The 15000-nt window shown below is 39.6% G+C and overlaps 1 protein-coding gene across 2 annotated transcripts in view; it reads left to right on the plus strand.

Annotated features, from left to right (window-relative positions):
- ap4m1 (adaptor related protein complex 4 subunit mu 1) overlaps positions 1-10049 on the plus strand; it is a 13740-nt gene extending 3691 nt beyond the window's left edge. For both annotated transcript variants that reach the window (XM_074610883.1, XM_074610884.1), the window contains exons 3-16: positions 132-217; positions 895-1001; positions 1453-1549; positions 2246-2356; positions 2840-2917; positions 3927-3989; positions 4146-4212; positions 4825-4878; positions 5334-5440; positions 5648-5739; positions 5991-6035; positions 7384-7434; positions 9006-9123; positions 9504-10049. In XM_074610883.1, the coding sequence (XP_074466984.1) occupies positions 132-217; positions 895-1001; positions 1453-1549; positions 2246-2356; positions 2840-2917; positions 3927-3989; positions 4146-4212; positions 4825-4878; positions 5334-5440; positions 5648-5739; positions 5991-6035; positions 7384-7434; positions 9006-9123; positions 9504-9695 (1268 nt within the window). In that variant the 3' untranslated portion in view covers positions 9696-10049. The remainder of the gene's footprint in view (positions 1-131; positions 218-894; positions 1002-1452; positions 1550-2245; positions 2357-2839; positions 2918-3926; positions 3990-4145; positions 4213-4824; positions 4879-5333; positions 5441-5647; positions 5740-5990; positions 6036-7383; positions 7435-9005; positions 9124-9503) is intronic.
- The last annotated feature ends 4951 nt before the right edge of the window (positions 10050-15000 follow it).

Raw genomic sequence — 15000 nt, forward strand, 5'->3', positions numbered from 1 at the left:
ACTCCTTCATGGCATCAGTGTGTGTTTGGAGATGATAGTTTCTTAGCAACAGATGAATCAGTAATGAAGCTCTTTGTTTTACTTTCTGTTTGTTGTAAACATATATCTATATATTCTTAACCTCCCATCAGTCCGAGGAGAAGCAGGAAGTGATGTCGTCAGTGTTTTCTACGAGAAGGTCACAGCGCTGACCGGAGACCAGCCTCCGGTCGTCATGGTAATAATAATAATAATAATAAACTTATATCACATTTCACACCAGACATGCAGCTCAACGTGCTTTACATTTAAAACAGGAAACACTAATTAGAGCTGTTCTCAACTGAAGAAACTCTTAGTGGACTAACTCTCATAGGATTTTATTTACTAATCGATGAGTTGATTTAATCGACGGATCTGTTAAACTGAGTTTCTCCACTAAAACACCTCTTTAGATCTGCTGTTTACCAGATGTGCTCAGAAGAGTCTTAGAAAACTTAGTGAACTAAGTCCAAAACAAGCGATTAGTCCACTAATCAATTAAGAAGAGGCAGCCCTCGTAAAGATGTAATGAAACAGAATAAAAGTAGAGATAAGGTGCTTAGTGTTACAGAGAAAGATCAACTAATAAGAAGACATTTAAAGGCATTAAAGGTCATTTAAAAGCAGCATGTGGCTAAGAAGTGGTGCTAGATAAAAGCTCCTTTATAGAGAGAGGTTTAAAGATGTCCACAGAGCCTCTCTAATATCTTTCCACAGTTTAGGAATATAGCTGAATAAAAAGCTGCTTCTCCACTTTTCTTTTTTCAAACTTCAAAAATGAAGTCCTCTCATTAATGACAGCAGGAGAATGACAGTATCAGTTTTTCATGGAGGGCCCTAAACGCAGCATCGGTCCTGTGTTGTGTTCTGCAGAGTCACAAAGATCTTCACTTCGTCCACGTCCGGCAGGGAGGACTGTACTGGGTCGCCACGACGACGGATGACTCCTCCCCCTTCACCGTCATCGAGTTCCTCAACAGGTACGGCTTTATTTGAGTCTTAGTAAGTCTCTAATAGCAGCCGTCATCACAGGACTCACTGGAAGCTGTAAAAGACTACAAACATGGAGGTCGTTCAAATATATAACGAGGATCTTATTCTGGTCGTCTCCGTCTTGGTTTTGCTTTATGGTCTATCTGACTCTAAACGGGACCATCATTTACTAAATGAACATCATGCTGAATTGAAGAAGACTTGAAACATAAACTCATGTTTACGATGTTTACTGAGGTCATAAATCAAGAGAGAAGGAGACTCATGTTCTATCAGAGTTCTATAGAACCAGACGCCTCCTGCTGGCTGCTAGACAGGATGCAGGTTTAAGGCTCTTCAAAACCCCAAATACCCCAAAACAGAAGTGAAGTTGACTGAATCCCTGGATGTGATAATGTTCCTGCCCCAGTTAAAACATGTCTGTGTGTCTGTTGTCAGGTTATCAGCTCTGGTTAAAGATTACTGCGGCAGCCTGTCGGAGAAGTCGGTGCAGATGAACTTCGCCCTCATCTATGAGCTGCTGGACGAGGTCGTGGTGAGTTCATCCAGGAATCATTACGTCGTAGTTTAGTCACAGCCGGGGTGGTAAAATTCAAAATGCAGATAATAGCACCTCTTCCATGTAACGGCTGTGTGTTCAGGTAAATATCACAGGAGTTATCTACAGGAGGTTAGATACGCAAAAACATGACGGCAACATTAATAAATGGCTCAAATCTCATTTCAACCAACACACCATTTACAAACGGGCAGGTTAACACCAGCCAGCCTCTTTAAGTGAACGCTATATCTACAATATTACACCTCTTTACCTCTCCGTCAGAGAGGGGAGAGGGGTCAGCCCTCTCCCCTCTCTGACGGGGAACTGAAGCCGTTACATCGCTGCCTTTAGGACACCAGACTCCATTCATAACACCATCATTTCACCTCTCAGGAAAGTTGCTGGTCTACCGCTGCATCCATCGGTTAGTTAGTTTGTGTTATTGTGAGACTTTGGTGAATCTGAATTAACCCTTTAAAACACCAAAATCACACAATAACACAAACTAACTAACTAACCCATCCATTTCTGTCAATTCAACTTTATTGGAATGAAAGTTTCAAAAAAACAAAGTTGCCAAATCATCAAAATACAAAAAGTACACAATAATATAAAAATGAATATTAACACCAGATTATATATTATTATTATTATTATTATTATTATTATATGAATCTCTCTGTCTGTCAGGACTACGGTTACATCCAGACGACGTCCTCTGACATCCTGAAGAACTTCATCCAGACTGAAGCCGTGTCCTCCAGACCCTTCAGCCTGTTTGACCTCAGTAACGTCGGCTTGGTACGTCAACACCGGCAACACGTTAGACTGGAGGTCAGAGGTCAGAGGTCACTGAGGGCAACAGTTTGGTCTCTGAGGAGAAACAAATAATCACGTCTGAGTTGTCAGAATCAGGATTTCTAAGTCCCTCTATCCAGCGTTTATAAGACGTATACAAACACTTAATACAGAGTTTATAACACACTATAACGTCGCTGTATGAAGCTGTGTGGAATTTTAAAATGCTTATTAATGTACAGTGTTTGACAACAATTATAACGTCTCCTATGAAGAGATATTTTATATGATTACAACATTGTTGAATTGAATGAAATTGATTTAATGTGTCTGTGCAGTTTTCAGCAGCTTGGTGTTGATGTTGTTGATGATGATGTTGTTGTTGTTGATGTTGTTGTTGTTGTTGTTGATGTCGTTGATGATGATGATGTTGTTGTTGTTGTTGATGTTGTTGTTGTTGATGTTATTGTTGTTGTTGTGCTGCAGTTTGGAGCTGAGACTCAGCAGAGTAAAGTGGCTCCGAGCTCTGCAGCCAGCCGACCCATCCAGTCCAGCAGAGAGCAGGTAACCAGCATCACTCCACTAAACACTAAACTGAGTATTTAGTTCAGTTCTGGGAAGAAAACCAAATGTTTAGATTGTTATTGAAGATCTAAACTTAGAAACGTTATAGGAAGGTATGATTGTTAAAAATTAGAAATATCCATAATACAGACCAAGAAATGTATTAAAAGTTCCTAAAAACAACAGAAGAACTCGTCTTCTGTGTAACGTAACAGGAAATAATATCTGCTCCGTTTACTCAGACGTCCTGCAGTTACTGCGTTCACTATCTGGGTTAATGTACAGTTTATTATTGTTATGCATTGAATATGAAATATGTCACTTAGTCAGTTTACTAAATGATAGAAAAGGTCCTCGGTAGTCCTGAAGAAGATGAACAATAGAGACAGTAAACCTGCAGCTGGCACACACTTTAACATCTTTATTTTCCATTTCACTTTAGTCTTTAAATAAAACATCCAGCACAGAAGAGACCCTGGTCTGGAACGTCTTTTAGACTTAGGGAAGTCCTGGATCATTTTCCAGTTCCCAGAGTTTAATTTCATCTTTTAGAAACAGGAACATGAACGTGAACAAACCAGAGACGGAGCAGAGGACAATAGAGACGTTTATATTCCAGCGTTTGTCTTTTAAATCAGCAGCTTGTTAAACCACTGTCTTTATTATTATTCAACATGTTTAAAGATCCTGTTAACGTACAGCACACAGACCTCTAACTGTGTAAGTCTGATAATAGAAACGCTCTATCTCTGTGTTAAAGTGCACAAACTGATGTGTTGATGTATTTATAGATGTAAATGTTTCCAGGGTCCGAGTCTAAATCTGGTGTCTGTTATTGATGAGCAGTCGCTGGCTGTTTGGAAAGTCACTGACATGTTCCAGTAAATAGTCGGGTCCCAGCTCCACTTCCTGAAACAGACTCAGCGTTTCCATACACGTGTGTGTTTCATGTGTGTGTTTCATGTGTGTGTTTCATGTGTGTGTTCCATGTGTGTGTTTTATTTTCCAGGGAGGGAAGAGCGAGATATTTGTGGACGTGATTGAGAGGATGTCGGTCGTCATCGGCTCCAACGTGAGTCTGAAACACCAAATACACACACACTCATTAAATGTATTAAAGTGTCGTCTTTGTGCTTATTACAATGGACATTTATTATTTAATGTCAAGTTTCAGTTCCAGACTTTGGTCTGGTGTGATATCTGTAAACTCAGCTGGTTTGTGCTGCAGGGGGTTCTGATGAAGGCCGACGTGGAGGGAGAAATCAGAGTGAAGTGCTATATGCCGAGCTGCTCAGGTGAGTCTGAACAGATGTTTTAACGCCAGAATGGATATATCTGCTTCACCTGAGTCTATGTGGAGGAAGAAGGAAGTTACCGCTTTTATTGTGGTAGTCTGAGTAACGTGACGTCATATCCGTTCCGTATCCGTCAACCAAAACAAAGCTCAGAGAGTGTAAAACGTTGGAGGGTCGTCATGGATACGACCTGCACCCTCCCATGTTAAATCCAGCGTGGTAAACACTACACATCCAGTAAAGGATGGAAACACTTTGGGTTTCACACATTGACAGGAAAAGCAGAGCTAGACAGAGCAGAGCTAAAGCTGCATGCTAACGTCTAAAGAAGGACAAAATACGTGTCACAGTAAACGGCCTCTTTCAGCCTCTAAGCAGCGTTTCATTGATAATTGATGGTAGTGGCTGCAGGTGTTGTGTGTGAACGATTCGTTCATCAGAGCTGATTTCTAACATCATGAGATTATGAGGGTTCAGAAGTGTCACAAAGAAAGAGTTGATTTATTCTGTGTAGTTGGACACTGACTACATGAGGGGGGACATCTGATTTATGTGGTTCATAAATAGGACTAAACTCTGTGTAACGTGATGTCTTCTGTCTTCGGTCCACAGAGATGAGAATCGGTCTGAACGAGGAGTTCAGCATCGGAAAGTCACAACTGAGAGGTAAAAACACACAGAAAGCCTTCAGAGCATAAAGCCTTCCTCCATCACCTCAGATCATATCTGTTTATGTAATAAAACATCTGATAGATCATAATCTCAAACTCTCAAATATCAATACAGTGCTATAAATACAACACGTTTTATTTTTATTATTTTAAATCAGAATCAGGTTTATTAACACGTTTCTTCAACCGTTAGACCATTAGTCTTTCACTTGTTTTAATTAGTCTCGTTGGTTTCATCTTCAGCTTTTTATTATTTATTATTTATTATTTATTATTTATTATTTATTATTTATTCTTCAGCTTACAGATGTTCAGGTTATTATTGTTATTATATATCTATATATATATCTATATTTATTTATTATTTCTTCTTCAGGTTACGGATGTTCAGGTTGTTATTATGTATTATTTATGATATATATTTATATATATTTATTGTTTCTTCTTCAGGTTACGGAGCTGCTGTCCGTGTAGACGAGTGCAGCTTCCACCAGGCGGTCCGACTGGACGAGTTCGACAGCAACCGGATCCTCCGCCTCTGTCCGAGTCAGGGAGAGGTACTCTACTGATCTGCTGATCTACTCCCCACTCAGCCGTCACGGCTTTTAGTAACACTCTCTCTACTCTAGAGATTTAACCTGCTGGTCTGGAGCGCTTTAGTTTCAGTCAGGTGTACCTAATAAACTGACCACCTCACACAACACAACACAACACAACACACACACAACACAACACACATGACTCTTCTTCTTCATGTGTTTCAGCAAACGGTGATGCAGTACCAGCTGAGTGACGAGCTGCCGTCAGCGCCGCCGTTCCGTCTCTTCCCCACCATCGAGAGGGACAGCGGAGGAAGGTAGAGTCCCCCAGAGTCCAGGACCAGAGTCCTAGTCCCCCGGAGTCCAGGACCAGAGTCCTAGTCCCCCGGAGTCCAGGACCAGAGTCCTAGTCCCCCGGAGTCCAGGACCAGAGTCCTAGTCCCCCAGAGTCCAGGACCAGAGTCCTAGTCCCCCAGAGTCCAGGACCAGAGTCCTAGTCATTAGAGGTATTAAAGGTCCATTCTGAATATGAGAGAACATTAAAGGTGTTGTTGTTGTTGCTCTGCAGGCTGCTGATGTACCTGAAGCTTCGCTGTGATCTGCCACCAAAGAGGTGCGTTTATATTTATATATTTATATATTTATATTTCAACAAGCTTCAATCCTTCAACTAAACTCTGAGTATCAGACTAGAACCGTTAAATCAGCTCTACACCAACCAGACGGTTACCGGAGTGTTTTAATAGTTCTGTTGGGGATAACATGGGAAGGAATCAGCAGTACAGTCAGCTCCATGGACGTATCATAAGTATTATCATTATATCAGATTATATATATATATATATATGTATATATATATATATACATATATATATATTAGAGTATAAACTGAGTTCTGATTCACCAGAGTTCACACAAGATGCTTTCATTATGAGGAGACAGAATCAGTCCTGGAATACCTTTAAAGACGGACCTCCAGCTGGAGATCGTTGTTAGCCTGAACCTGTTAACAGGGATCTGAAATAATAACCAGAATATCTAAACCGCGTTGCGTCGCCTTACGTTAAGTTGCGTTACGTTAAGTTGCGTTACGTTAAGTTGCGTTACGTTAATTTGCGTTGCGTTACGTTAGGTTGCGTTGCGTTGCGTTACGCTAGGTTGCGTTACGTTAAGTTGCGTTACGTTAAGTTGCGTTACGTTAATTTGCGTTGCGTTACGTTAGGTTGCGTTGCGTTGCGTTACGCTAGGTTGCGTTACGTTAAGTTGCGTTACGTTAAGTTGCGTTACGTTAAGTTGCGTTACGTTAAGTTGCGTTACGTTAAGTTGCTTTAAGTTGCGTTACGTTAAGTTGCGTTACGTTAAGTTGCGTTACGTTAAGTTGCGTTGCGTTACGTTAAGTTAAGTTGCGTTACTTTAAGTTGCGTTAAGTTGCGTTACGTTAAGTTGCGTTATGTTAAGTTGCGTTATGTTGCAAATATATACGTACATTTGCATTGGTATTAAATTCTTCACTAATCTCTCCTTAAGGTTAATTTTGAAGGGATAAAAAAAATTGCGATTAATTTACGATCAATGACGATGAACTCTGGACAATCAGGCGATTAATCATGATTAAATGTCTGAATGGATTGACGGCCCTCGTTTATATATAATCTATGATAATGTTGCTGGTTGCTTGTAATGTTCTAGATAAAGAAGAACGTTTAAGAGAAGAGAAGTTTGACTTCCTGTTTATGGTTTCCTTCTTTAGTCCTCTAAGTTCAGTTTGTAACGTCGGAATGAACACGACACAAAACAAAAAGTCCTTTCCACTCTGCTGGAGAGACGAGAACAATAAACAGTCTGACAGGTGATGTGTTCATAACCATGAGGATTAGTAGATGATTGTGATGGTGATGGTGGTGATGATGGTGATGGTGGTGATGATGATGATGATGTTGATGATGTCATTGTCTCTGCAGCGCTGCCATCAACGTATGTGCCTCCATCCCGGTCCCTAAAGGCTCAGTGAGGTGAGACGCTTCAGTCAAATCAGCTGATGTTTGTTATGGAAATGTGTCTTCATGGAAACTAGTTTCTATTTGAATGTGACGACATGATGGAGTCGTTTCTGGAGGTGAACAGGAAGTCAGCTGAGTTCCTCATCAGCTTTAGACTGTTTGAAACAACATTAACAAAGTAGGAGGTCAGCAGAGGGAAGAGCTCCTCATCTGGTATTTAAAGTCATGTAAAGTTAAACTAATGATGGGTGGAGGCCGGCCGCTCCGCCAGCAGCAGAGTTTAGAAGAGTTAAGGTAGAGGAAATACACATCATAAAGAAATGTGTGCAGATTTAAACTATAGAACCTGATGAATCCATCGGTACCAACCAGGTCAGACTACTACTACTACTACTACTACTACTACTACTACTACCTCTACTACTACTACTACTACTACTACTACTACTACTACTACTACTACTACTACTACTACCTCTACTACTACTACTACTACTGCCACTACTACTACTACTACTGCCACTACTACTGGTATCATAGTAAACTAGAGAACCTGATGAATCCATCGGTACCAACCAGGTCAGACTAGCTGGTCATGAAGGAGGTTAAATAACGCTCCAAACTGACACTAAATGTTGGAGAGGATAAACTGTCATGTCCATTTTCAAAGGGGTCCCTTGACCTCTGACCTCCAGATACGGTATGTGAAAAAAGTCCAAAAAAAGTCTGACATTTTTTCCAAACAATGTTAAAGTCTGAGAAATGTTCCACAAAAAAAGTCCAAAAAAAGGCCTGAAAAAGTTCCAAATTTTTTCAGAAAATGTCCAAAAAATGTTTAAAAAAAAATAAGAATTTGGAAGATGTTCAAAAAAATGAAATTAGTACGTGAATGTAATGTAAAGTTAAACTAATGATGGGTGGAGGCCGGCTGTAGGGCTGCGGGGGGGGTGTTGCTTCAGGTATCAGTGAGATCCTGGAAGTCCAGTTTGAGGAACACATCTGTAATTTGAAGGTTTGTAATTCTCAGAAAAGATTTCACAACTGTTTTATCTTTCAACACGACGATCGCGGAGCGGTTGGTCAACGCTGCACCTCACAGGAGCAGCATTAGCAAAGCTAAAGCGAAACAGAAAGCCTCTTGATGTCGATCATCGTTTTCATCATCGATAGAAGCCGTGATTATAATGTCAATGTGATTAATAGCTCCGTCTTAATGAGACGTCTTTGAAGGTTAAACTAACAGAAACAACATTAACAGACTATTTACACCTTAAAGGAGAAGTTGATGTGTTTATTTATGATATAAACTAATGAATGAGGTGGAAGAGGAGGAGGAGGAGGAGGAGGAGGAGGAGATGATGACTGTGGTGAATCAGCTGATCAGCTGTGTTCTGGACAGAAGCAGTGAGGTGTAACATGATCTTCATCAGCTGAAAGCTTCAGCTGGATTAATATCTATCAGATAATCACCTGAGATTCTACATCACTGATCGCCTGAACCACCGTGACCTCTGACCTCTGACCTCCTCATGCTCACCTCTATGTGTGTGTGTGTGTGTGTGCGTGTGTGTATTGTGTGTCAGTGTGTCTCAGGAGCTCAGTAGTCCGGATCAGAGCGCTGAGCTGAAGCTGCAGAGTCGATCCATCGACTGGACGATCCCTCGATTCTCTGGAGGAACTCAGCTGTCTGCTCTGTTCAAGGTACACACACACACACACACACACACACACACACACACACACACACACACACACACACACACACACACACATATCGTGTTGTATTGTAGCTCTGTTGGCATCGTAGCTCTAAATGTCGGTTGTTTCATCAAACTTCTCTCTTCTTCTTCCTCCTCTTCCTCCTCCTCCTCCTCTCCTCTCTTCCTCCTCTCTTCCTCCTCCTCCTCCTCTCTCTCTCCTCTTCCTCCTCTTCCTCCTCTCTCTCTCCTCTTCCTCCTCTTCCTCCTCTCTTCCTTCTCTTCCTCCTCTCTCTCTCCTCTTCCTCCTCCTCCTCCTCTCTCTCCTCTTCCTCCTCTCTCTCCTCTTCGTCCTCCTCCTTCTCTCTTCCTCCTCTTCCTCAGCTGGAGGTGTCTGGTCTGAGCTCGTCCTCTATGCTGGAAGTTGGTCCGGTGGGTTTGACCTTTGAACTTCCTAAACTGACGGCTACGGGTCTTCAGATCCGGTTCCTGCGTCTGTCTCCGGTCCAGCCGGGTCCGTCTCAGCGCTGGGTCCGATACGTCACCCACTCCGACTCCTACATCATCCGCCTCTGACCTCTGACCTCTGACCTTTGACCTCTGCCGTTTATCTTTTATTGTCCTTTCAAAATAAGAGTGGACGTCATCATCTGTCTGTAAATAAATGTGACATCTTTCTGTTTCCTTCTATCTGATGTCTTTTACTCTGAAGGTTTAATAAACTCGTCCTGTCAGCGGCTTCAGAGGACAAATATCAAATATCATCGACAGGAAGCTTCAGAAGCAGAAATTCACCATAAACGTGATTAAATAGAAGAAGTGTTTCCCGTCACTGGTTTCACTTCTCCTTCAGGACTAATGTCCTCTGGTTACTCTCTCTGTGGTTTGTTGTTCTGGTGTTTGACCTTCTGTAAAGATCCCTTTAACCTTTTCATAATGACAGAAGTTACAGTTTATTAAAACAGCACATTTAAAGACAACAGGAGACGAGCCAGACTGTCCTCCAGTAGAGGAGGACCGCTGATCTGTCTCAGGGATTCACAGTTAAAGACATGGAAAGGTGCATAAAGACAATAATACAAAATGTAAAACAATAAAAGAAAGGTCCAAATGAAATAAGACAAAGAGCCGTACAAACGTTTGTGAGTATTTTACAAACTGCTGTAGGAGCTGGTAGGTATGTTTACCTTCGGACAGAGCCAGGCTAGCAGTTTCCACCTGTTTCCAGTCTTTATGCTAAGCTAAGCTAACCAGATTCATATTTACTGTACAGACATGAGAGTTTTATCAATATCAATCTGAACCTCTGACTCTCAGAGAGGAAGCAAATCATAACACATTTCCTTAAAGCTCAAACTTGCTTTAAAGGTCCCATATTATGCTAATTTTCAACGCTCCGTTTTAGCGCATTTTGACGGAATTGCAACGGAATTGCGTTGCTATGCAACAGCTTGGGTCCATGTGTACCTCCTGTCAGCTGATGTTATTCACATCCACTGCAACAGGAAATAAACTGGGACACATTTAGAATGTTTACGTTTAAAATTGTGTAAAGGGTCTAAATATTGTATATTTGTGACATCACAAATGGGCAGAAATCCTGACGGCTTGTTTCAAATGCAGAGTTTCTGAATACGGGCTGTGTGTATTTCTCTGTTGATTGAGTGTTTCAATACTTTCACAGTATTTATATAGAACTTAAACCTGCTTTATCATAAAAAGAACATGGAAATCTCACTTTCTTGTAATATGGGACCTTTAAATACAGAAATAGAGTTTATTTTTATGTTTTCTGCATATTTCTTTAAAAAAATATATATATATTTAAGTACACATCTCAGCTGTAGCCAGATGTGTAAACAGTGTGCAGCACTGATAAACATTTATATTTATATTTGTTTATTTTGTTTATTTATTTTTGCACAATTTCAGACTATACAACATAATAAAAGAAATAAATGAATAATATTCAGTGCAGGAAGAGGAAAAAAACAAAACACTGCTGATCTGAAGCCTCCAGCTAGAGACAAGATTAATATAAAGACATAATATGACTACATAATAGTGATAACAAACGATTAGAGCAAGATATATATAATAACAGTACAGTAAATATATAAAAAAGACAAATGTGTGTGTTGTGTGGAAGCGTTAGTGTTTGTGAGGAGGATATTATTTAAATATCTATAAAGAGTTCTGGGTCATCGTAACCAAACAACATGTATGTGTATGTAAGAAAAGATAAGATAAGATAAGATGAACCTTTATTAATCCCTGGAGGGACATTCAGGTGTCAAAGCAGCAACATCAGCAAACAGAGTGAAACACAGGAGAGGTAAAGGTACACACACATTATAAAAACAATAATAGAGATATAAAAGATACAGAGTGAATGGATGAATATAGTGTATACAGTCTGTCAATAAATACATGTAGTATGTAGAATAAATACATGTAGTATGTAGAATAAATACATGTAGTATGTACAATAAATACATGTAGTATGTACAATAAATACATGTAATATGTACAATAAATACATGTAGTATGTAGAATAAATACATGTAATATGTACAATAAATACATGTAATATGTACAATAAATACATGTAATATGTACAATAAATACATGTAGTATGTAGAATAAATACATGTAGTATGTACAATAAATACATGTAATATGTACAATAAATACATGTAGTATGTACAATAAATACATGTAATATGTACAATAAATACATGTATGTACAATAAATACATGTAATATGTACAATAAATACATGTAATATGTACAATAAATACATGTAGTATGTACAATAAATACATGTAGTATGTAGAATAAATACATGTAGTATGTAGAATAAATACATGTAGTATGTACAATAAATAACAATAAATAAATAAATGTAGTATGTAGAATAAATAACAATAAATAAATAAATGTAGTATGTAGAATAAATAACAATAAATAAATACATGTAGTATGTAGAATAAATAACAATAAATAAATACATGTAGTATGTACAATAAATAACAATAAATAAATAAATGCAGTATGTATAATAAATGAATGTAGTATGTAGATATGTGCAGTGTATGAAGCTGTATACAGGATGTATGTAACAACATGTAACATGTGTGTGTGTGTAACTGCAGTGTGTAACTGTAGTGTGTAACTGCAGTGTGTAACTGTAGTGTGTAACTGCAGTGTGTAACTGTAGTGTGTAACTGTAGTGTGTAACTGCAGTGTGTAACTGCAGTGTGTAACTGCAGTGTGATGTTTGGTGTTGCGATGTTTGCAGGAGACTCTGAGAGTTGCGCAACGTGATCTGCAGCCACACGCACGCACACACGCACACGCAGGGATCGTGTCTTTGCGGAAGCAGAGAGGAGTCTTGTCTCCTCCTCTCCTCTCTTGTCTCCTCTCCTCTCCTCTCCTCTCTCCTCTCCTCCTCTCCTCTCCTCTCTCCTCATCAGAGACTCACTAACACCAGCAGAGTAACCCGGAGCTAGCAGCTAGCAGCAGAGCGAGCAGGAGGCTGATGAGTCGGGACGGCTGAGAGGAGCACTCAGTCCAACCACACCTTTACTCGGGATCTACCCTGCCGAGGAGATGGGGGACAAGGCGGGCACCAGGTAGGACCAGAACCAGACCAGAACCAGAACCAGAACCAGGCTAACAGCTAGCAACTAACGGCAAACGGCTAGTTAGCATCACGCAGTTAGCTAGCAGCTAGCTTAGCCCGGGTTAGAGGAGGCTTTACAGAGATGTTTACCCGCTTTATGAGAGCCTATACCCGGACACAGAGAGCACCTTTACCCCTCTGGTGATCTGGTAGCTCTGCAGGGTGCGGTTATAGTGAGAGGTTAGCTGTTAGCAGACAGGCTGCTGCACCAGACTCCACTCACTAAACACTCAATTTAACACTTCCTCCTAATGCATCTCTTTAACCTAACTAACACATCATTAACACACATTATGTATATATATACACGCCTAACACACGCATCGGCACGTTAAAAACCATATATATAATCAGTTTAGTGTCGTAGGCATGAATTCCGTGTTGGTGCTTTAACATGATAACACGGCCGTAGTGGGCGGTATCCGCCTATAGACATCTACACTTAAACATGGTATATTATTGAATTAAAGTGCTGCATGCTGGATGTGTTAATGCCGATTTTAACTCAACACCTGAATGATTCATAATGGTTCATAATACATGCAGAGTTGTGTTTTATATTGTTGACAACATGAAGGATGCTTAAAATGTTAATATTTGTAATGGAGTTTGGTGCGATGCTGGGCTATCCGGTTTAACCTGCTACTAAAGTGCTGCTTGCTGGATGTGTGAATGCCGATTTTAACTCAACACAGAGGGAATTGCACTTGTAGAATAGGTAAAGTAGATGTAATTAATAAAATATAATTAAAGGTGGTTGCACTTGAGGTGTATATTGCATCAAAGGATATATTGCACAGATAAATGTATTCACATTCAGTTAAACTTGATATAATATTAAATTAAAGTGCTGCATGTTGGATGTGTGAACGCCGATTTTAACTCAACAGCTCAATGATTCATAATGATTCATAATGCATGCAGAGTTGTGTTTTATATTGGTGACAACATGAAGGATGCTTAAAATGTTCATATTTTGAATGGAGTTTGGTTTGTCTAATACAATAACACTAAGTAAGATACATTTATTTTATTATTCATTTCTGGTCAGTGTTTTAAAACTAAAACTTGATGAGACTAAACGAGGCAGATAAAACATAGAACAGGTAAAACACACAGTTATAAAGCAAATAAAACAGGTAGAGTAGATGTAATAAATGAATATAAACAGAAGTGTTACACTGGAGGGATGAAATATAAAAAATAGATGTAATGTAAACAGGTAATTGCACTTGTAGAATAGGTAGATGTAATAAATAAAATGTAAACAAAGGTAGTTGCACTTGAGGTGTATATTGCATCAAGGATATATTGCACAGATAAATGTATTCACATTCAGTTAAACTTGATATATTATTGAATTAAAGTGCTGCATGTTGGATGTGTGAACGCCGATTTTAACTCAACACCTGAATGAATCATAATGCATGCAGAGTTGTGTTTTATATTGTTGATAACATGAGGATTTGTTAAATGTTAATATTTTTGAATGGAGTTTGGTGTGATGGTGAGTTAGCCTACTAACAGGCTGATTTCTGGTGTTTTTTGCTATCACAGGCTTATGCTAATCAGCTGTTGGTGTGTTTTGAAGGCTTCTCTTTGAATTACAGCTAACATGAGAGTGAATGAGAGTTCTCTTTAGATGCTGGTTGACAGTAAACAGTGAAACATCATCTGACTGATGGAGATGATGTTGACACACTTGGAACATGTTACATCCCAACAGACTGATATTCAGGTTTCTTTAAGCCTCAGGATGTTTATTTTTGACTCTCCTTATTGATTTATGTTGTTTTAGTCTTTATTAATGAAGCATCTGCAGCTCCACATCAGTGTTAGAGAGAACTCTGTGCAGGTTTTCAAACAATCCTGTTTACCTGGTTTCTCTGTTTATATCAGCTGATCAGGTGGTTCCTCACCTGTATACAGTCCAGGGTTGTGATTGGCTGAACTCCGGCTCGTAAAGCGATGACTGAGAGGTTAAAGTGCTGACTGGGAGCTGTAATCTGTTTACATGTTTGTTGTGGATACTAAAGCTTCCAGCTCTCTGTTTACCGGTCTATCAGATGTTCATGTTGAGTGTTTACCGGTCTATCAGATGTTCATGTTGAGTGTTTACCGGTCTATCAGATGTTCATGTTGAGTGTTTACCGGTCTATCAGATGTTCATGTTGAGTGTTTACCGGTCTATCAGAT

Source organism: Sebastes fasciatus, chromosome 16 (assembly GCF_043250625.1).
Source record: "Sebastes fasciatus isolate fSebFas1 chromosome 16, fSebFas1.pri, whole genome shotgun sequence".
NCBI lineage: Eukaryota > Metazoa > Chordata > Actinopteri > Perciformes > Sebastidae > Sebastes > Sebastes fasciatus.